Source organism: Pelmatolapia mariae, linkage group LG12 (assembly GCF_036321145.2).
Source record: "Pelmatolapia mariae isolate MD_Pm_ZW linkage group LG12, Pm_UMD_F_2, whole genome shotgun sequence".
Classification (NCBI taxonomy): Eukaryota; Metazoa; Chordata; class Actinopteri; order Cichliformes; family Cichlidae; genus Pelmatolapia; species Pelmatolapia mariae.
The window spans coordinates 6,976,629-6,999,593 of record NC_086237.1 but is presented as its reverse complement, the minus strand read 5'-3'; the positions used below and the strand labels follow the sequence as shown (position 1 = coordinate 6,999,593).

The 22,965-nt window shown below is 39.9% G+C and overlaps 1 protein-coding gene across 5 annotated transcripts in view; it reads left to right on the top strand.

Moving 5' to 3' along the window:
* Positions 1-18,449, top strand: part of fkbp15b (FKBP prolyl isomerase family member 15b) — a 28,957-nt gene extending 10,508 nt beyond the window's left edge. For 2 of the 5 annotated variants that reach the window (XM_063489474.1, XM_063489471.1), the window contains 22 exons: positions 1,249-1,392; positions 1,518-1,660; positions 1,741-1,789; positions 1,876-1,992; positions 3,646-3,730; positions 3,805-3,905; positions 4,032-4,101; positions 4,214-4,323; positions 4,421-4,519; positions 4,628-4,722; positions 5,299-5,401; positions 6,890-6,973; positions 7,487-7,658; positions 9,365-9,501; positions 9,619-9,774; positions 9,877-10,029; positions 10,458-10,550; positions 11,404-11,517; positions 13,731-13,838; positions 14,333-14,997; positions 15,623-15,731; positions 15,945-18,449. In XM_063489474.1, coding sequence (XP_063345544.1) covers positions 1,249-1,392; positions 1,518-1,660; positions 1,741-1,789; positions 1,876-1,992; positions 3,646-3,730; positions 3,805-3,905; positions 4,032-4,101; positions 4,214-4,323; positions 4,421-4,519; positions 4,628-4,722; positions 5,299-5,401; positions 6,890-6,973; positions 7,487-7,658; positions 9,365-9,501; positions 9,619-9,774; positions 9,877-10,029; positions 10,458-10,550; positions 11,404-11,517; positions 13,731-13,838; positions 14,333-14,997; positions 15,623-15,731; positions 15,945-16,022 — 2,985 coding nt within the window. In that variant the 3' untranslated portion in view covers positions 16,023-18,449. The remainder of the gene's footprint in view (positions 1-1,248; positions 1,393-1,517; positions 1,661-1,740; positions 1,790-1,875; positions 1,993-3,645; positions 3,731-3,804; positions 3,906-4,031; positions 4,102-4,213; positions 4,324-4,420; positions 4,520-4,627; positions 4,723-5,298; positions 5,402-6,889; positions 6,974-7,486; positions 7,659-9,364; positions 9,502-9,618; positions 9,775-9,876; positions 10,030-10,457; positions 10,551-11,403; positions 11,518-13,730; positions 13,839-14,332; positions 14,998-15,622; positions 15,732-15,944) is intronic. The other 3 variants (XM_063489472.1, XM_063489473.1, XM_063489475.1) reach the window with 3 other exon arrangements.
* Positions 18,450-22,965: the final 4,516 nt, after the last annotated feature.

The following is a 22,965-nucleotide window of genomic DNA, read 5'->3' as shown; positions in this document are numbered from 1 at the left end:
ATCATGGTAAGCCCCCAGCAGCTAAGCCTATTGCAGGATAAGTAGAGGAGGATTCAGAATCACCGGATCCAGCCTTAACTATATCCTTTTCTTAGGCTTTGTGAAAAAGGACAATTTTAAGCCTAATCTTACATTAGAGGGGAGCTCTGTCTCCCTAGGCCAAACTGGGAGCTGGTTTAACAGAAGAGGGGCCTGAAAACTGAAGGCTCTGCCTCCCATTCTACTTTTAAATACTCTAGGAACAACAAGTAGGCCTGCAGTGTGAGAGCGAAGTGCTCTAATAGGGTGATATGGTACTATGAGGTCTTTAGGATAAGATGGGGACTGATTATTTAAGACCTTGTATGTGAGGAGCAGGATTTTGAATTGAGTTTTGGATTTAACAGGGAATCAATGAAGGGAAGCCAATACAGGAGAAATGTGCTCTCTCTTTCTAGTCCCCGACAGTACTCTTGCTACTGAAGACTTTTCAGGGAGTTTTTAGGACATCCTGATAATAATGAATTACAGTGCAGCCAGTGAAGAGAAGCCAGTATGGGAGAGAAAACTCATCCCTATCAGTACTGATGTTGCAGAAATCTTTTCTTTGTACAAGACTTGGTGATGGGAATAATCATCACTGTCTGACATGCCTCATGCTAGCTTGTGATGTAATTTGGCAAGCTAACAAAACACTGTCAAAAGCAACATTAGAGGGTTCTATTCTTAGGTATATTATAGACTGTAACCTGCACTGTGCTTAGAGCCGTTTGTGTCTCAGTTAGAGAGACTACAGCCCACATTCTTCACTGTCCACAGACTGTTAGTCAACCAAGAAAGTTAGAGAATGCCTCATTTTTAAAGATATGTTACAGTTCATTCACTCATTAAAAATAAAAAGCACATAATACATGAAACGACTTAGCTACTGCCTGCTTAAATGACAAAAAAAAGCCAATATTACATTCTCACATTAGGTTTGATATTAATTTGTTTTACAGCTGCTTTTAGGCTCACCTTAACTTATGATGTTGTTGATTAAATAAATAGAATTTGCAGTTTATTAAATCATCACTTATTTATGTTTGCTTTTGTGTTGGGTCTCTCCTGCATTTCTAATCATCCAAAAATGCTACAGTTGCTTTTGAAAGGTTCTAGCATAGCTTTAAATTAGGTGTGTGAGCACTGAGATCGTGCTGTTTATCACTCTTCTGTTGCTATTATGTTATTACCTCATCATCTCTTTCCTCTCCTTCGCTGTATGCACAGGGCTGGGAGGAAGGGATGCTGGGGATGAAGAAGGCAGGCCGTCGTCTCATTGTCATCCCACCCGATTTAGCTTACGGATCTAAGGGTGTCCCTAACCGTGTCCCGGCTAACAGCACTCTTATCTTTGAAGCAGAGCTTCGACGGGTAACATCCCCTGCACAGTCCTCGACATCTCCCTCATCTGCTTGTATCTGTTTTAGCAACTATAGTCTACCGTTCAACCACTTTCTGAAATATTAGAAGCTTATTGAGCTTGTTTTGTGGTTTAGGTCAAGTTCTCAAAGGACAGTGGCTCTGATCGGGCAAGTGCTGGCTCCAGAGACTCTGCTGCTCCTTCCCCAGCACTCAGTATTGAAAATCTGGTCCCAGAGCACTCAGCACAGGCCCCCTCTTCAGGTTCAGGAAGACCAGGGTAAGATTTAAACCTGATAAAATAGTTAGCACTATTATTCTAAACTTTTTTTTCTCACAATAGCTGATTTGTCTTCCCAGGGAGCCACCACTTCGTGCAAAGTCAAACTCTCTGAGTGAGCAGCTGGCTGTAAGCAAGCACCTCATTTTGTGTTTTTTGTATTCATTTGTTTTGGTGCTGTAAAGATTGGAGCTGCTATTCTTCTCCAATTTCAGAATCCAGATGCTACTAAAGCCAAACTGATTTCTCGGATGGCAAAAATGGGCCAGCCCATGCTGCCGTTTCTAACAGGAGCGGCCAGCCAGCCTGAATCCAGTGACTCTGAGCTTGAGGTCAGTATCTTGTCATGTGTACTGGTTTAGCATTTTCCTGTTGTCAATAACCTAAATATTACTGCCCTTGTAGCCAAAGCCTGATAAACTTTATTCCTGTACCTGTAGTTCATTTTAAACCCACAGGTGCTTAAAATACTCTCCAAAAAATGTACCTGAATCCTGCAGCTAAGCCTGGTTTAGTGTATTTTTAGGTATTTCTTTAAAAAGATTTCTATCTTTGCCAATGACCACCGCCCTCCTGTAGGGCCGGTGTAGTGTTTGTAGCTGTAGTCCAAGAGGTAGAGCAGGTCATCTACTAATTGGAAAGTTGGTGTTTAAATCCCTGCCTGCTCCAGTCTCCATACCAAACACCCCTGGACAAGATACTAACCCAGTGCTCTGCAATGGATGCGTCATGAATATGCGTATGAATGTTAGATAGAAAACACTTGCTGCCAGTATGCTGGGGTTCTTACTGGTGGATGGGAGGGTTGCTTCTTCATGTTTTCAGGTCGTGGAATGGGTCCTGACTGTTGTTTGCACTTTTACTATTATTAGGGTTGTTATTATTAGGGTTGTTATTATTAGAAGTATTAGCGTTATTAGTGTTATTAGCAGTACCTGCTTTGAAAGACTTGGTGTTTAAGCTTCCCAGGACAGGCCGGCCTTCATGTTTTTTTTCGTATGCAGAAATTTATGGTAAAAACTTCATGTCAGGAAGTCCCCGAGATTGTTCCTTGGCCCTCACAGCTGATTTAGATTAGGAGGCTATTTTCTGTAAAAAAAACAAAGGAAAATTAGCCCAGTGCTTTAATTGTTTAACTTTGTCTGTACAAAACCCACAAACACCGTATACAGGAATAAAATGGCTCCTAGCTTATGTTTTCACAAAAGATGAAACTGTATTATATTGTATGTATATTTCTTGTTACATTTAAAGTGGCATCTGAGTGAAATGTGGATCAGCTGGCACTTAGCCACACTGTCCCAAAACACAACTGTACTTCATACTCTTGTGTGTCTGTGCTGAATGCATGTCTCCATGGATGTGCACAAACACAAATGTTTGGATGTTTTTATGTTTGTAAAACATTTACATGTTTTACTTTTTTTCCCCCTTTTATTAATGATATTTAAAACATGTATATGGTTAAAATAGTGTTTTGTGTTTGTCTTTAGCAATAGAAAACAGTATGTATGAGTCATTTAAATTTCAGGTTAGATTGATTTTACAAAACCGCGATTGTAACCATATTTTTTAATATGACTAATAACGAATAACTAATAATAAGTATCTTTGTATATATATTCATAAATTTAGAATGCTCTTAACACTTTGTCTTTATTGATTTTTAAGTCATCTTGTTGATTAATATGGTCTGTGGCTGTAGAGGTGTGTGGGATTATTACACTGTCTTATGCTCTTAAATTAAATTTAGCAGATTGATTTGTGTTAAACAGGAAACTAACATTGCATTTTGATTTCAAAAATGTGGATATTACCAGACAGCAGAGCCAAAGAGGAAAATTTCGACATGTCCTTAAGTCTAATCCAAGTCTAAAAAGAAAAATGATGAGATTAATGCATCTCTTTCACATGAAAATATGACACACAAAATATTTTCTGGCATCATCATTGGTGAGCTCACACTGCTGTGCATTTATCTCCAGGACACCAGTGGCAGCAGAGCAAAGGATCATCCCGTAGTTTCATCTCCAGTGCCGATCACCACTGCTCCTGCAGCTGCTGCACATGGTAAACTTCTTGTCCTTACTCATCTGTCAGTTCTTTCTTCCTGCATCTGTAATATTGCAGTGTTTTTCTTGCAGTACATCCTCATCCTCATGCTGCTCCATCCTCCGCCTTACTTCCTGTTATGAGCACTGTGACTGCACAGCCTGGACTGCCAACCAGCAGCCATGCGTTCCAGGTGTAGCATCACCACTACTAACTTAATATTTTTTTAATACATGTTGGAAGAAGTAGTGGCAGAGATGGAAAATGTGTCTTTATGTCAGTGCATTACATTGTTTCAAAGCCTTGCTCCTACACACAGACTCCTCTGGCTCCATCTCCACTGCAGCCTGTGGGCCAGGTCTACCCTGCACCAGCTGTCCCATACATGGGTAGGATTCAACCACCAGGAAGCCACTAGTTCATTTGATGATCTCATGATAATAATGCTGGATGCAATGGTTCCAAATTACACACCCTTGTGTGCTCCTGTTGTTTCTCAAGGCTCTGGGGATGTAACTTCCTTCTTGATGACTGAGGCCAGACAGCATAATACAGAGATTCGCTTAGCTGTTGGAAAAGTAGGCGATAAAGTGGATCAGCTGGCTTCAAAGGTACACTCTAAAATGGTACAAAATCATTAAGCAGCTTTAATGGAAAGCAGAAACATTTGATTTAGTTTTTTTCTTTCCTTCCTCAAAATCTTAACAGATCGATGATCTTCAAAGGCAGGGGGGCCTTTCCACGGGTTTGTCTACTGTGTCGATGGAAACCTCCATGATCTTGCACAATATCCAAAGAATTGTTCAGGTACATGCATCAGCAGCACAGTGCTTTATAGAGGCATTGTTAAATCCCCCCCACCTGCTAATATTTTATATCATCTGCAGCTGTTTTGAGCACTTATTTTGCTTTCAGGAAAATGAGTGTTTAAAAAAAGAAGTGTTTGAGAAAAGTTCTCGCATTGAGGAGCAAAACCGTAAGATCGGAGATCTCATCAACCAGAACCAGAGGTGAGTTGAAAGAATTAAGAATTACGCACAGATACGGGACAGCCTAAAGTTTCTTTTAGATGTTCAGATTCTTATTTCTTGCACAGTGCCATCAGGGATCTTGGCAGTAGGGTTCAGCTGATTTATAGACTCTGAATTTTGAAGCCTGTTTGTTAAGTGTGTGGCTGCTTGATTTACCATTGTTTGTTAATACAGGCACAATGTGGAAGCAGCCGAAATGCTAACGTTAAGATAAATTCCTTGATGCTGCAGTTGTTATGAATCTTTATAGAAACAGCAGAAACAATAACAGTTTAAAACAACTTTTTCGTACCAGGCTGTAATTCAGGCTTTTTAATGACATAAGCCTGGAAATTTTGTCAATACCAGCGAGTTCTAGTGTAATGCAGTTTTTAACAGTTCGGAATGGGTTGCTTCTAGTTCTAATGTTTAATTGTCTGTCTCTCTGTCATGTTGTAAATTGATCTTAACAGTAACCAAGCAGTCCCATATAGCCTAATGAAAGCACGAGGGAATCTTTGAGCCTGAGTGTGCTGGATGCAGATGTGTGAACGGGGTGGTGGTGTGATTTTTCAGGTACATGGAGCAGAGTCACCTGATGCTGGAACAGAGGAATGACTCCCTCAAGTCGTCCAGTGAACAGAACCAGGCGAGACTGCTGCAGGCTGAGCAGGACAAAGTGAGTCTTTTGGTATTTTTGGTCTTTAATGAATCAAATAAAGCTGTTGGCTAAGTTTTTGATGTTTGTGGTGACAGACTTTCCTTTTAGTGAAAGGACTAAAAACTTAACAGGACATGTGTTGGACTTAGTGGTCACATGCAGCATATTACAGAGTCTGCTGATTTTGTGGCTGGTGGCTGCGGGTCTTCACAATTGAGATTTAATGGGTTTTTTTGTTTGTTTTTTTTAATGTCACTCATTATTAAGAAATGAAGTGAAACATTCTTGAACATTCTGGCATTTCTGATTTCTACCTTTGGAATATTTACTAAGATTAAGTTTCATTACTAATGAAACAGTCATGGCTCCTTTTTCCTTCGAAGACACAAAAAATGTTTGAAGTAAACCAAAGTAGAAAATGTCATCCTTATTTCAGTGTAACTGTGTTGCCATTTATTTTCTTTATTCAATGGTAATACAGATATATGAGGAAAGACTCTTTGTAGAGACTATTGGAGCGTGTACTATGAACAAATAAACAGGAAAGTTATATAATTATATATAATTAAAGTCTTTTTAATTATTGGATCAGTATTTGTGCCCACTGCTCTTTATTCTGTATCTGGTTATCATAAAACATTAGAAACTTAATTTGTGACTTTTTAAAAATTTTTGATGTGGTGTGTAGCTTCTTTGTTCGTATTCAATGTGTGGTTTTCGTCATTTGTTGTCTTTTAGTTGTCTGCCCTGCCTGACTGACTGAGTAATGTACTTACACAACAGGTTGTGTTACTTTTGTGTTAGGTAGCCATGACTCTGGACACGCTTCATTCCTATCATAAAGGTTTTCAGAAGAATCAGATTGTGACAAAGGGGCAGGAGGACTTTCCCTCTCTGTGTGGTCGGCATTTTACTCCAGTGAAAAATAGTAATTCCTATCCCGTATGCCAAAATTGAAAAACATTAAGTAGGAGGTTAGAAAAGGGCACAATGAACTGTTCCTATCTAAGTTGTGATGTATTTAAACACGACTCAAATCATTTGTTCTACAGTTAAAACAAAAAACATATGACTGCAGTACCTCTGGAAGAGTGGTAGCTGTAGTAGTTAATGAAAAACCAACAATGTTAGCTAATATAGTTCCATACAAGATCAACCGATTCCACAGAAAGTTCAAGAGGGAGGCACTGATTGATTTCCATGGAGTGTAGTTGTGATTTTTGTTGTTGTTGTTTTTGTTCTTAAAACCTGAGAATAAATGTTGGTTAAACTGTTTTGGAGTTTATTTGTGATTTTGTAATTTAATTGCTTATTAAGTGTACAAAGAGTCTGGTGTAAGGTTTAATAACGTGGTGTATTTGTTGATTCCAGCCTGCCTTCTAATTGTGCTCCTATAGTTTGTACACTTGTGTGTCGCCAGAAGATTGTTTGTAGTTTGGACTTGGTTAAAGGTTTGCTATCTGCTGATTCCACTCTTTTCCAAATGCTCTTTTCATTGTATTCAAGCTGCAGTGCTGCTCTGAGGAAAAACTCCTATTCACTGCTCTCTCTTCTCAGCATCCTCTGCCTCTGGACCTGGGCTCTGGCCAGGTGAGCCTGTTTCCTCTGTGTAGTGCCATCAGACTGGGGTCAGCTAGAATCTGTAAAATAAGAAAAAGCATCTAGAATTATAATTGATGTTTAAATTACAGGAAGAAAATGCTGCCTAAAGCAGTTTTGTTGTTATGCTGTAAGAGAGCGCAGCTGAAAAAATCCTGAGACTCTAAATGGTCATTTCCAGGTCATTGCAGACCAGAAAGCACAAAATTTAGCACAAAGAACTGTGAGAAGCTCCTATTTGATCCCAGTCTGACTGCAGCCACTGGATCACCCTTTTTCATCATCCTTCACTGGCACCTCAACTAACCTTATTTCTTTTTTTGTCCTTCTGCTTCCTTTTCATCAATCAGCACTCACCATTTTCCTTCCACAGGGACGCACTGCTAGCACCAGCAGACACTCATCCAGGCTTGTTTCTATGTTGTTCCACCATCTCTGTGGCTTTTATTTTGATATAGTGCCACCAGTACATCTTCCCCTCTCACCTCTTGCCAACTCCCCCAGGTTCGTCTAACGGAGGACCTGGCTTCAGCGGCAGCGCGGGTGTCTCAGCTGCAGCTCGAAGCTTCAGCTCACCAGCAGAAGGCCGCGGAGCTGCAGGGTAAACTGAGCACAGCACTGCAGGACAGTGAGAACCGCTGCCAACGCGTCGCTGCCCTGGAAGCACAGCTGGAAGGTGCTTGTGTGCTCAATTTAAATACACTGTGCCAGATAATTATAAAAAACATTTTAAAAAATTGTGCCTTTTTATGAATATCAGAATTTATTTTTTGGTGGTGCAATCAGAGAGGTGCATTCAATGCATTCAATACAGAGTCTACCGCCGCAGATATTATATCTATTTTATTAATTTCACATCATTTCCCAAAAGTCTTCTCAAAGTGCCTGATATTGTAAGGTAATGAGATTACAATTAGCTGAATGCAGTGGAAAAATATTTACAATAAACCTCAGTAAAATGAGCTCAACAAAATCCAGCTGCCAAAGAATTAAAGTTTTATTCATGTCTCTCTAAAACATCTTCAACAGAAAAACAGTTAAACCGGTGTAGCGATGATTTACACAGGTTTAACTGCTTCTTTGTCCTGTTGTTTAAACTTAGGGCAGCTGATCTTGAAGCAAGACATGTTGGACATATTAGACATAACATGGAAGGATAAGACTAATTTTATTTATAGAATGTATGAATCCTTTTATCAGATGAATACATTTCATACAATTTGAAAGTGAAGAAGCAAAAACACCCTGTATGCAAAGGTTTGAGCGCCTCGAGAGAGCAAACAAACTCACACATAAATTTGACTAAATCTGTAACGAGCTTGTACTTTGGCTTATTCATAGTCATCATTAGGTCTACTATTAAAACATTCCCCAAACGTTTTCCTAACAATCTGTCTGAATCTTAAATTTTCTGACTTAAAGCAGAGATTTTTTTTCTTTAACTGAACTGTTTCTTCACATTATTATGACAGTTAACAGGAATAGTTGAGGTCACACAGAAGCTTGAAATCGGATTGTTAGAAAAGGAAATCAAAAACTGTGTTTTACTGCAAAACATACAGCAGCCACACAGAAGGAAGCCTGTCCTGTATCCTCATAATGTTTAGCACCAGAAGTTTGCAAATGGGCAGCACGGGAGCACGGTGGTTAGCACTTTTGTTGCCCCACAATAAGAAGAGACTGGGTTAGAATCCTTTCTGTGTGGTGTTTGGATGTTCCCTGTTTGTGTGGGTTCTCTCCGGGTACTCGGGCTTCCTCCTACAGTCCAAAGACACGCAGCTAATGGGGTTAGGCTAATAGTTAAATTGCCCATAAGTTCGGATGTGAATGCTGGCTGTCTCTGTGGCCTGCAACAGACAGATGTCATGGGGGTGGAAGGAGGCTGACCTGTCCAGGGTGTATCTGACCCCCCCCCCAATCCATCCACGGATGCATGGATGGATAGATAGTTTTGAATATTTTAATTCTCCATTCTCAACGAATGCCTTAATGGTATGCTCTCTCTACTCTCGACCATGCAGGGAGCTCACGCTTTCCCTTTTTGCTGAAATGGAGAGCAGCCTCACAGTGTCCTTGTGGTGATTTGGAAAGTTCTGTCCATGCCTTAAATCTTTTGTCTTTCCCATTCCCTGTAAACTTGCGGCCAGAGCTAACCGACCACACAGATATTTTCCCTTCCAACATCTGAGCTAAGAGTGTTACTTTAACAGAAATGTTTGATTTTAAAAAAATATGCATGTGTGACATCAGCAACAAGAAAATCAAGGCAACCCTGTGTAAGAACATCTAGTGCTTGGTACATAAAGAGCAAAGGAGAAGATGTCAGACTATTTTTTTTGAAAAATGGACCAGACTAACCATCTGTGTGTTCATGTATTTCAGAGCTGAAGGAGGAGGCAGAGAGGATTCAGACTCAGTACCGCTCAGAGAAACAAAGACGCAAAGAGACAGAGCTGAAAGTGAACACCATGGAAGAGGAGCTGCAGGACCTGAAGACTGACAAGGAGAACCTAGAACGAGTAAGCGGATTTCATTCTTTTGTGAACGAATTACAGCAATACACAGTCACCATGGAAACAAAAGGGTTTTTTAAATCAAAAATGGATGTCTGACAAAAAGGTTTGCCTCACATTTAGGCACTTTCAGAAAGAAAGAAGAAATGGCAGGTGGAGCGTCAGCGTCGGGATGAGGAGGTGGAGGAGCTCCGCAAGAGCAGCCAGCAGGAGCTAGACAACCTCCGAGCTCAACTTCGCAAGGCCAGGACCAGCAGTGACAACGCTGCATCAGAACAGGTCACATCTCTGCATCCAGCCCAAGGGCGATCACATCTTCTAAATCGAAAGATCAACAGAGTGTTTTGTGAACATTAACGTTACTTTACATGCTTATTGAAGCTGTCCCAGCTGCAGGCCGAGCTTGAGCAGGAATGGAAGGGCAAGTGTTCCCAGATGTTGGCTTCAGCTAAAGAGCAGCACAGCAGAGAGGTGGCTGAACTAACAGAGCAGAGAGAGGGTCTGCAGGACAAGTTAACCCAGCTGCAGGAAAAGGTACATGAGATCGTGCTCTCATATCATCTTATGATGTTCATTTTACGCCCTTTGGCACTTCATGTAAAGCACTTTGAGTTGCTTTGTCACTGAAATGTGTTTTAAAAAAACAAAAAAACTTGCCTTACTTTTAAATGAATCTCTTATTTAACGTAGAAATGTGAAAAGTACACTGACCTTTTCTAGATGATTATTATAATAATAATCATCATCATCATCATTTTAACTCACCATTCATTTAGTAACTAGCAAACATTCCACATATATAATATAATACTACCACATGTTTCATTACTGCGGTGTCCTGTGCCACTCAGCAGTAGTTTCTTCAATTGTTCACTTTAAAGTTGAGAAAAGTTTATATTGGGACACGTACACGTTACATGGTGTGTTGTTGAATCATGTTTGAACTCTCTTGCTGTCAATAGTTTACAGCTCTGAAGCAACTGAGAGACTCAGAAGAACATAGTCTGCTGCAGCAACACAAGCATTATGAGGAGTTGCACGCTCTTCAGGAAAAAGTAAGATGGATGACTGCATTTCACTCATCTTGTCTAACAAGATTAAATATTTATTATTAGCTGGGAATGCATTTTTGCAGAGACTTCACTACCCAGGAATATTTAGCCCTTTAACACTGAGACTGTGCCTAAGCTGTAGCCAAATCTTGACATTTTCACCGGAGCAAAAAGCAGAGCTACACAGAATCCTGATCTCAAAATTGATGTTAATAAGTGTGGTGGGGACTACTCTGTTAGTTTCTCTGGGAAGTAACTGGTAAATGCCTGTTATGACTGATTAAAATAAGATAAGAAGAACTTTATTTATCCCGAGGGAAATTCTTTTGTCATATACATGCTCAGTGTAGCAAGAGAGACAGAGGAGCAGAGGAATAAGATATGCAATATGTACAATAGAATACAAGTATACAGTAATATACAGTAGGATAGTGCAAAATTTAATATCAAATAACTGTAACAAGTAACAATATAACTAAATCCTGAAGCTTATCAGTACAGGTGATACTAAAAGTGACATAGTATTGTGCAAATGAATAAAAGAGTAGCAGCGTATGATGGGGAGATGAAACAAACATTCAGTGAAAAACTGTTGGGTGATATTGCACGGTCTGAATGGGAACAGAATAGCTTTGTTTTAATCCTCAGGAAAATCACCTACAGAGTGAGGAAGAGTTGTACAGTCTTATTGCCACCGGCACAAAGGATTTCCTGTGGTGGTCAGTTCTGCATTTCGAGTCTTTTGCTGCGTGTGCTCCGATGGTCCATCATGGAGGCGTGCATGGGGTGGGAGGGGATACAACCATACCGTTGTGATTTACATTACATATATTTATGTCATGTTATTCTCTTCAAGTACACAGCCCTGGAGCAGCAGGGAGCAACTGTAAGACAGAAGCTGCAAAGACGAGTGGCAGAACTGGAGAGCAAACTGGAAGAGCAGGAGCATTCCGGAGACACTGCAGCAGAGGTGAGAAATACATGAAATCTTTCAAATAGAACAATTAATAGAAGGTGCAGTGCAGCCTTTCCCTTCATCTGTCATTTTAAGAAGCTGTTTAGCTGATAGAAATCACAGAATGAAAATCAGAAATGATCAGCAGTAGCTCATTAATGCCTCCAGATGCCAGTGCAGGGGTGCTTTAGTCTTAGTTCTCAGCTTGTTTTCCATAAGACGAGGACTGCCTGATGTTTCCAATCCAGTACTGGATTCTGATGTTGAGTCCGTCATGTTAAATATAGGTTGAACCCATTTTAAAACCATTTCTTATTTATTATATTGATGTGTTGAGAGATACTTTCAAGTGTATCTAGTAACTTTACCCACACAACGTATACATCATAGAAAATGCTGTATGTTTGGCAGGAATTTGACTTTTTCTAAGGGAAACTTTTTAATGTACAATTTAACAAACACAAAAAAAGCTGAGATTTAAATGTAAATATAAGCAGAATCCAGTGATTTGTCATAACACACAAAAAGTTATGGTAAAAAATAATTCCTATATAAAGTAAATGATTTACTCCGTAACATGATTGCGTATGAAACGAACTTCCTAGAGTCTGAGAGAACAGAGTCTTTTAGAAGTAAAGTTGGGGAAGGGTCCCAGACTTTGAGAGGCTGTGTGGGCACATAGTTCAACAGTTTAAAAATAATATTTCTACATGCACAACTGTAAAGTATTGGCTGATTTTATAGTATATGTTACAGAATATCAGTAAAAGAATCAGAGAATCTTGAGCAGTGTCTGTACGCAAGGCACGGCACGTAAAACCTGTATCGAACATTGATGATGTTCAGATCCTGAGACAGGACTGCATTGAAAACAGACATGATTCTGCAGTGGAGAACACGGCATCACACAACAAAGACGAAGGCAATTACATGAAGATGCCAGCTTCTCTGGGCCTGGACTCATTCACTTCTGTCAATCTCCTGTCACCTCTGTCACACCTGCAAAGGCCCCACTGAATGATATATATGTATATATGTGTGAGTAATGTTTGATTTCATCCAGATGACTTGCTTATTTCAGCAAGACAGTAGCAGACCTCATTCTGTCTACTGTGGTAGCATCGTGGCTCTGTGTCGAGTCCTAAAATGATGTGCTTATATAGAAACATGTTGGCCATTATGAAAAGCTTTAAGCTGCTGAGCAGGTAAAATCTGGAAAATCTGTCCTGGCAAAATAAAATTATTAAAATCTTCCTGGCATGAAATTGACATTTATATTTAACAAAATCTCTTATATATTTTCAGAGGCCAAATTATAACCTAATTTGATTTAAAAGACCAATGTATTGTCTGAAGAGACACTTTGTATAATTAATGTTTAATATCTTGAGAGCACAGTTTTTCACAGAGGGTTTGTATCATAAATAATGCTTCAGTAAATTAATTTTCTCATTTTGTTTTCTATATAGAATGGTACGAATATCTCCATCTTTTTTATGAGAAGCCAACAATTAGGACAGCAGGTTTCTCTGAGAAATCAGTCTAAGGAGCTGAGACAGAAAAACATTCTTGAAGTTTCTTCTTTTTAAGTCGCTTTTCATCCATGACCTAGATGACTGAGAACCTTCAGACATATGAGACATCAGGTTCAACAGGAAATCAGAAGGCTGATTTGCACCATGGTCACGGTTGCTTAAAGCTTAGGTCAGAGGAGTGATGGCTCTGCAGCTCCTGTAAAATCAAACATCATTAGATGAAATGTAATGAGTGAATATAGTGAATAATATAGAAAAATAGAGTGAGGAGCATGAAATACAGGATTATGTTCACGCTCCTTTTAACTGAGACAGCATGACAGATCACCATCATAACCTTTGTAGTACATTCTGATCGCTGAATATGATTAATGTGGGATTTTTCTCAAAAGTAGGTCTGATTTTGGGACGTAGAGTTTCTTCTTTTATGATTTAGTCCTAAAAATACCAAACACTTGTTCTCACTCATAATCAGTGGGTTTACTAATGTGGGTACACATCATGGATCACAGCTGGTAAATGGTAAATGGACTGGTTCTTATATAGTGCTTTTCTACTCTGTCTGAGCACTCAAAGCGCATATCAATAAGCTGAAGTAAAAGTTTGCTTATTGGTACGCGCATTAGTGTGGTGCTGTGTGAAGTCTAAGGCCAGTGCATGCTGGGACATAACTCATCATTTGTGTTCTTGTAGGTGAAGCGTGTGATGAACGGCGTGTTCCACTCACTGCGAGGGGAGTTTGATCTCACTGAATCGTACACCGGCCAGGCTGTGCTGGGGGTGATTGTCTCTACCATTAAGGTAAAATCCTTTGTGAAGCGATCAGGAGCCACACAGCATTCGAGTGTCAGTCGTAGTGCCTTTATTCTAAAACACTTCCACTGCTTCGGCACCTTATGTTCAACCAGGAAGCCAGCTTTGCAGCTCCTTGCCACACCACACACGCCAAGAGTTCATTAGTTCCAGTTCCTTTCACCTGTCCCCTCAGACCTTCCGGCACCGCCCCCCGTGAGCTTACTGTACCACCCCTCCACTGCAGCAGAGCCAGAGACCACACTTTTTTTTTTTTTTTATGCAGCCTTTGTGCAGAAATTCAGAGTTCTTAAATGTTTGGACTAATCGACACATCTTTTGGTGTCTTACATCACCACAGGTGGAAAGGCATTGTTCATTTATCCATATTGTATAATCACAGCACTCATCTCATGATAATGGAAGTGTTTGACTGGCATTTGGTTTTGAATCGCAGAATTCTAGAACCAGCCATTAATGTGGTTACTTTTTTTTTCTTCTAGAATGTAACTCTGCAGCTCCTTAGTGCCAAAGGCGGGGCTGCAACAAGACCAATTACAAAAGAGGAGGAAACAGCGGAGGAAGAGGAGAAAGAAGAGGTTGAAAATGTGAAACAACAGGAAGAAGAACCTCACCAGAATGTGCACATAAATGGAGAGACAGAGGTCAGAAAGGAAGAGGAGGAGGAGGAACATGTGGCTGATTCAGATTCTCATCAAGTCAGGGAGACTCGTAAGGATCAGGAAGAAGCAGCTGAGGAGACGGTGTGTGAGTCAAACACAACTCAGGCAGAACATTCAGAAAGCACAGATATCCATCAAGTTTCAACGACTGAACTCGAATCGAAAGAGATGACAATAACGGCAGCACCAGCAGCAGAGTGCGAGGTACAGGAGGAGGAGGGGCAGCAACCTGCTCCTGAAAGCTCTGCAGAAGATAAAGACACCAGCAAGTCTATGGATCCAGATGAGCGTTCACCTGAGGATGGGCAAGATGCTGTGTCAGAAAGAAATGCTGCAGTGACCAGTGAGGCATGCGTGGACAGCGTGGAAGATGATGGAGAGGATGTAGGAGAAAAAAATGCTGCTTCTCATAAAGCCTTTGGACCCCCATCCAACCCACCTCCACCACCGAGTGCGCTTCAGAACACCTCGGGAGAGAACACAAGGTGAGTACAGGTCATAACGGCTGGTGGTAAAGTTACTAGTTTGATTTTGTGGCTCTGCTTGTCAAAAAACAAAAAGCCTCATTGGCCTCACTATAGACTGGGAAGCTGCGTCCATTTTTCATATACACTTTGGCTGGAATAACATTAACCATAATCACAACAATATGTTTCAGTATAAAATTATACACACAGGACAGAGTGAACATTGATCTGTTACATGGTTGCTTTAATTGTACAAAGTCACAAAGTCATTTATATAATTTCATGACATATTTAATAGTTTTTTTAACAGCAGGGCTCATGTACTTCGTCATGTGAGGACTTATAATTTGTGCTTATAAATGCATCTTTGAATGCATCACGTTTCAAGTGTTCTTTTTTAGACTGTAGTGGCAAACAGCTGTCAGTAATACTGAAAAGTTTACCAGTGGAAGCCAATGAATAATGTAACGTTAAGCGCATAGAGTGTGTTAAGAAGTCTTAAAGTCTAACAAAAGACTTGTAACTTGCAACATATTTATGTCTTCATTACTACTGACATACCCTCTTGCTAACTAACCGCTTGTATAAACTCTATCCTGCTGGCTTTATTGCCTCGCCCCACCTCTTTCTGCTATTCTCTCAGTCTGACTGGGAGAATTGATGAGGAAAATGGAGAGGAGCCATTTTTCCAGAACACAACTCCTGCCAATCCCCCCGCAGCACCCAGCGAGGAGGAAGAGGAAGAGGAGATGGTAAGGAAGGATCTGTAGAGTTCAGGCAAAGCTCTCAGATTTGATTGAGCGCTTTTACCTCATCCCGCTAAACCCAGCCCTTCCCCTGTGTGTTGTGTCAGAGATGTTATAGCACTTGGACACTGTTTGTGATTTTCTTGTTCTTCTTCTTTTTCTTCTTCTTCTTCTTCTTCTTCTTCTTTTTTTTTTTTTTTGCCTCTGCTTTGTGTCCAGAGCCTAAAGGGGCGTCCACCACCTGCTCCTCTGTTTGGTGATGATGAGGATGATGATGATCTGGACTGGATGAACTGACATGGAACCAGAACACTATTAGTCTGCGTCTTTTAATTTTCAAAGCTACAAACACTGCAAGGTGTACCAGCTGTGTCTCCACGGTAGAGCCGTGAAGGTGGAAGAGAAGCCTCTGCTGATGGACTGAACAGAGGATGGTCAGTCTAGCTCTGCAGCTCCGTGTGATCCTGGTCATTGATCGGCTGCTGCAGACAAAGCAAAGCTTCAGTCTTGAAAGCCTGTAATTAGAGGAATCTAATGAAATACCTTTCTGTACTTGTTTAATAACAGTTGATGGTGCAATCAGTTCAGTCCCAGATTTTAACATGGCAGTGTAGCAGATTTGCTTGCAGGAATAAATGATTTCAGACTGTACTCGCTAAGTTTTTAATCACAGTTTTAAAAACTGAACTTTTACATACTTTTGTTAAGCTCATATTAATTTCAAAAAATAAATGATCAGAGACACGTGGCCTTTATTGACTCTCCTGGTTCATTGTTGTGTGTTTTACAGTTTTACTGTTAAGTAACTGTGTAAGTTCAGTCCTGGCTAATTCAGGAACATTCACTGAAGTGAACATCATCCTTTTATTTACATATAAAAACTATTGATTGGTTATAAGTTAAAGCACAAAGCATGATTACCTCTTTAGTGGCATGTCTGCCAATGACCAGGAGAGGGAGCTCTAGACCAAAGGAAAGCTACACTGCTGCTGAGTAACAGATGAAAGGTTTCAGTAATTAGTGAATTCAATTCGAATGTGAGAAAAGCCAAAAATTCCTAGTTTTCCTTTTTCCTAGTTTTAGTTGGCGTGAAGTGAACCTTTAATACATTTAGTCTGTTAGGGGGTTAATGTTAGCCTGTGGAGTGTTTTCAGTGGTCCAGTATAGCAACTTACATTTAAATCTAGTACCTTTAAATTCCATAAAAATATGGAAAGAAAAAAATATACACACACACACGTAAACATATATGTACATATAAATGACTTCTGAGTAGTTCTTTCCAATGGGATATAGCTGTCAAATTTTCATTGGCTCATTGTTTTAAGTACAGTTAGTGACTTGGTATTTTTTCAAGGCTAACATTCTGATTTGTCCCAGCATAAAAAACATGTGGGACTAATAAACTGAATCTAAATTTTATGTTGCAAGTCCTCAGAAAAAGCATTTCTCAGCCTTGCTTTCCCATGAAATTTTAAGTATCAGGCAATTTACTCCAGGTCAGTTTTTGTTCACCAACTCATACACCAACAGTTATTTTGTATCAATTAATGCTGAAAATACCTTTATTTACATACACACAAAAAAAAAAAACCACAGTGTTTTTGTACACCATATTTGGTAATTAATGAAGTAATGTATAATTTTACCTTCATACTCGAATAGGTGCTGTTTTACGATCCATTATATGATTTTTAGCTTTAGAATATGACACTTGACAAGGCTGCAGTTTTAAACAGATCTTAGATCAGGGGTGTCAAACTCAAATACACAGTGGGCCAAAATTCAAAACTGGAACAAAGTCGCAGGCTAACATTAATATTTATTAAAAAAAAAATCTTCCTCCAGATATAAGAATGAATCTTTTCTTATGGACTCAAACAAGTTTTGCTGAAAAACTGAATATGGAACAAGCAAAGCTTAATACTAAACAATATATATATTAGCTGTATAATACCAGTAGGCCAGCTCTAATAGTAATTTGGTATGGCTTCGTGGGCCAAATGTAATTAGGCTGCGGGCCAAATTTGGCCCGCGGGTCAGAGTTTGACACCTATGTCTTAGATGTATTTTTTTGGCCCTGGAAAATTAATCTGGGTCTCAAAGATGATGGCGATAATAAAGCGAATAAAAGCACCAACATTTATCCACCCTGATGCCCTCAGAGGGCCTGTAACTAAATTTTCATAGTATGATGGTACAAAAATCACCTGATCGTCTCAGACCTGAGAGGATCAGGGAACTTTTTCCACTTTTTGTTTGATTTTTCTAACGTAGCCACTCTCCAGGTAACTGTCTTTAAAACAGGCCAAGCTCCTACTGATCCTCGGCATCACTGCAACATTTATAGCTAAAGAGAACTTTTTTTTTTTTTTTTACTATTTTCAGTAGTCTTTATAAGAGTTGTCATAAAAAAACAAATAACTGCATATGGGAGAGAAGTTGGCCTTCATGGCTTTCTGCCAGATGGGGTCTTTTGAGAAAGTGGCATTTAAACCCAAAACGTGATCTTAAACCTAAACAAGTATCTTTTGGTTCTTAATCCTTACCAAACTGTGACTCAGAACTGAAATTAATGCATGTGTTGAGACCATAATGTGTTAAAACACTGGCGGATTAATCCAGGGAAGTCGCCTCAACATGTCACACCTTGGCAGAAAATATGCTCACTTTCGGTTGTATATTGCTTGTGTTGTCTAAAAATTAAAATTGCCAATAACCTCTTTTATGTTTACATGTACTTGTTATGTAATCGTTTTGGCTGGACTGGTGAAATCTTTTTCCCCCAGCAGGGCCACAGCAACAGTTTATGAAGGTGGGGACATCTCTCAACCTGCCATAGCACTTTGAAATAATGTGTTACTGTTTCATGCAGGCTGATGGCTAATTTTAGCAGTATATGTGTTACCAGATGATGTGTTTCCATCCATCACTGTGGTTAATGTGTCAGGGTGGGCTGATGATGAGCGGCTCATTGGGATTTTTTCTCACTGGAATGGAGAATATTTCTTAGAAGCTGCTACTAGCACTGCCATTAGCCAAGTGGCTTTACTGCAGGAAGCAAGGAGAAAGTATCCTGCTTTATTTTATTCTCATACATTGAAAGTGGATTATATTTGAAGTACAGGAATGATGGAATGATGAATGCAGCAATGATCAAAGACATCTTTGATGATAACCTCCTCAGGACCTTGGATTGGGGCGAAGCACGTGGCTGTGATGCTCCCATCCAATCTGACGGAGCTTGAAGTTCTGTAAAGAGGAATGGGAGAAAAAATACACCAAGCTGTGCTAGTAGTGTCATCCTCAAAAAGACGTAAGACTGTAATTGCTGCCAACATATTATTGTGCAAAGGCTGTGAATACTTATGTACATGTATTTTTTTTATTTTTGATGAATTTGAAGCAAATTTCTTTCACTTTGTCATTATGGGGTGTTCATGGCGAAAAATGAATTTAACCCATTTTGGAATAAGGTTGTCCACAGTTCAGGTGGAGTGCTAACTTGGTGGAGGAGGTGTCTGTCTCGTGAATCCAAACTGGGAGCTGGTTGCACAGAAGATGAGCCTGAACTGCTCTGTTGGAGGGATCCGATCCTATGTGGTCTTTAAGAGAAGATGGGGCCTGATTATTCAAGAGGAGCAGGATTTCATATTCGATTCTGGATTTAACAGGTAGCCAATGAAGAGAAGACAATATGGAAGAAATCTTCCATCTCTTTGTAGTCCCTGTCAGTACTCTTGCTGCAGCAAGAGTACTGACAGTGAAGGATTTTTAGAGAGTTGTTAGGACATCTCAATAATAGTGAATTACAGTAGTCCAGCCTAGAAGTAAGAAACGCATGAACTAGTTTTTCAGCGTCACTCTGAGACAGAATGTTTCTCATTTTTGAGATATTGCACAAATGCATATATGCACAAATATTAAACATATTTGTTTAATTTGCACTTTGAATGATATATTCTGGTCAAAAACGACTTCATGATTTCTCACAGTGTTACTATTGGACTTGTAGTGATGAATCATTGCATATCTTAAAGATCAGGGTTACATTCACTCATTTTACAGTCTTTTTGGGCAATCTTTTTTACTTATGCTGCACTGACACTGTCTTTAGAGCAGCGCCTCCTTCCAGGCAATATATACATGGAAAACTGTAAGCCAAACTTGTAGGGGGAAAAAAATGACCCATCTCCGGGTCTGCAACTGGTGAGGTTGTGAAAAAAACATAAAGCCAACCAAAACATTGCACCTGGGAATTTGTCAATATGGGAAAGAACCCAAATCTGCACAAGTTGGGAAGCCACAGTAAACTTAGCTAACAAAACAGCACTACACCACTAATATCCTGTTATGTTATCAAAGCATAAAACCATATTTATCAACAAAAAATGCACTGAAAACAAAGTGGATAAATCCAGTGTAAATTGCTAAACTGTGTGTTCTGTTGTTTAGAAAGAACTTAAGAGTGCCTCATTTGAAATCTATATTGACCCAGAAATCAGAGGCTGACACAGACACAAAGAGGTCTCTGACTCTCCCTAGGACTGTCTTTTACGTGGGATTCAGTTGGACAACTCGCAGGAACTGCACAGTGAGAGTGGGAATTAGCTTCCAAAGATCAAAGTGCTAATACAAACACAACTATTTTTTGCTGGGTTTAGTCTTCAGTGTCGTGTGTAGAGAGTGCTTGTTGATCACGTATTTCCCTGATTACCCTGGCCTCCATGCAGGAAGGCTGGAAATGAATTCTGTCTCAACTCCTCATAAACTTCTCATGTATGCCAAGGATACTTGTAAAAGGACATACTTGTTATTGTAAAGTCATTTCCTGTCAGTTATCCAGCCGCATCAGGTACAACAGGAAAACCAACCTAATATAAACTATCTAATATAGTACGGGTCACTATGGTGCAGCACTGACCCAAAAGTCCTGGAAGCACTTGTTCAAGTTGAAATCTGAGAGGTTTGTACAGTTAAACTACAACTTGAATGTTTTTTTTTTTTTAAAGATTACATCCTCTAAGACCTTTTAATCATAAAATAAAACACTGCAAAAAGCCTGCATAAAACATTATTCTGCAGAGTAGGTCTTTGCTACGAAATGGTCTTTGTGGACTGCAACAAGATTCAGGTTTATGCTAGGTGTCAACATAAATATGAATGTCAGAATATGAGGTTTCACTGAACTTTGTCATCACATTGCTTCATCATGGTAAATGGACTGATTCTTATATAGCGCTTTTCTACTCTCACTGAGCAGTCAAAGCGCTTTATACAACTCGTGCATTCACCTAATCATACCCATTCATACAAGCACTTTATCTAAGGTTTTTCATGCTTCTGTCTAACATTCACTCGCATTCATACTCCGATGGATGCATCGGCGGGCAACATGGGGTTAGTATCTTGCCCAAGGATATTTGGCATGCAGACTAGAGCAGAATGGGATCGAACCACCAACCTTCCGGTAAGTAGGTCGCCCGCTCTATCACCTGAGCTAAGTAAGTTGTCAAAGGTAACAATTTCCTTTGTTTCTCAATTCATAAATGCGGATGACAAATGTGGGACAGAGCAGGAGGCAAGGAGACCTCAACTCAAAGTCAAACTTGCAAGGCTCAAGTCAGAAAAACAGTTAGTGGACACTTTTACTGTTTTTAAACATTAGCTTTCATTTCATTATAAAGAAATCCATTTTATATCATGACTTTGGCCTTCTCTGTGGCTCAGGCTGACAACAACAAAAAAGAACCAGAGTATCCCAGAGTGGTTGTTTGTGGCACATGGGCCCCTGCTGGCAGTACACAGCCACAGCATACGGGGAAGGGAGTGATGGTGGTGTTTGGAAGACACTGGAAGTGTGAGAAATGTGAAAGAATGTCAAAGACGAAAAAAAAGGTAAAAACACAGGAAGCGGCTGAAGTGAAAACTTTGATTGTTTTTAAAACTCAGTTTCTCCTCAGTGTGTGTTATAGCTTTGCTCTTCTCCACGGCTGGTTTAAGGACCAACAACAGCAGAAGCAAGAATAGCTTTAATACTAACATTGTTTTGTTTACAAATGAGTTTCCTTGGCTTGATTTGATTGTATAAATTGTATTTTAAAGCTACAGAAACCCAGATTTCAAAAGCATGCTGTCCATTCAGGTTGGTCCCAAATTTTCACACCCTAAACCTTGAAGACTTTCAAAGAGCCCTTTGAATAAATGACCTCAGTTCAGTTGAATATCAGCACAAACACCTATGCCTAATTTTAGTTCCCAGTAACACTGAGTATTTGTCACTGGGTATTAGTGCGTGTTGCTAGCTACTAAGTAAACAAGTAATGTTGCTAGTTCACCAAAGGAAACAAAATACAGCCAGGCCTGTTTTTTTTTTCATATGTACAATACCTTATGTGCTGTCATTTCATTAAAAATGACTTGATTTTTATTTAGTGTACATGGTTTTCCAGCTTCCTCGGGCACAATGAGCTTTATGTGTTAGTGCCCCAATTCCCGTAGAGGAGCTCTGGAACATTTTGTGTTTACAGCTTTACTGCGATAACATTTTCCCCTCTGAACCACAGGCAGTGCTGTGTGGTGGTGCCACCTTTCCCCTGCCCACTAACAGGACACTGTCTGTCAGTCGGCTACTTTGCCAGCTCCCACACTAAAGTTCCTTTGAAATACCAGTTTGTTTATTCTAGCGTACTAAATATGCAGTGTGCAGGTCAAATAACCTCAGATTTGCTGTAGGGAGAGGCAGCATTTTTTGATGTTCTGGCCTCAGTCATTTTTAGCTAAATCCTGCAAGTGTCTTCAGTTCTGTTTTCACGCTGCCACTTGGTTGGCTTGGCTTTTTCTATCCTCCTATGACATTATGAATCGTGACTCCTCCAGAGTCCTTTTTGTCTGTATCTCGTGAAACCTGTTGCAGGGATGGCACAGTGGTTTCTGGGATTCCAGACCCAAGCGGTTAGGGCTCCCCAAGTGCTGACAAACATAAGTGGAAGTGTGTTACAGAGTGCTAATAGTTTGTTCACACCAAACGTGAAGGAAAGTTTTTCTAATAATCGCCTCCATTTACTCCAACCTACCTGTGATCTCTTCTTCACCTCTCTGTGCACTGTCCATTGCTTTGGATAGTTGACTCTGAGTATTTAAACTTGTCCACATTTCACTCTACTGTTTGTAGCTTCACTCTTATACTTGTCTCTTTCTCATTCACACACATGCATTCTGTCTTCCTTCTACTGATTCA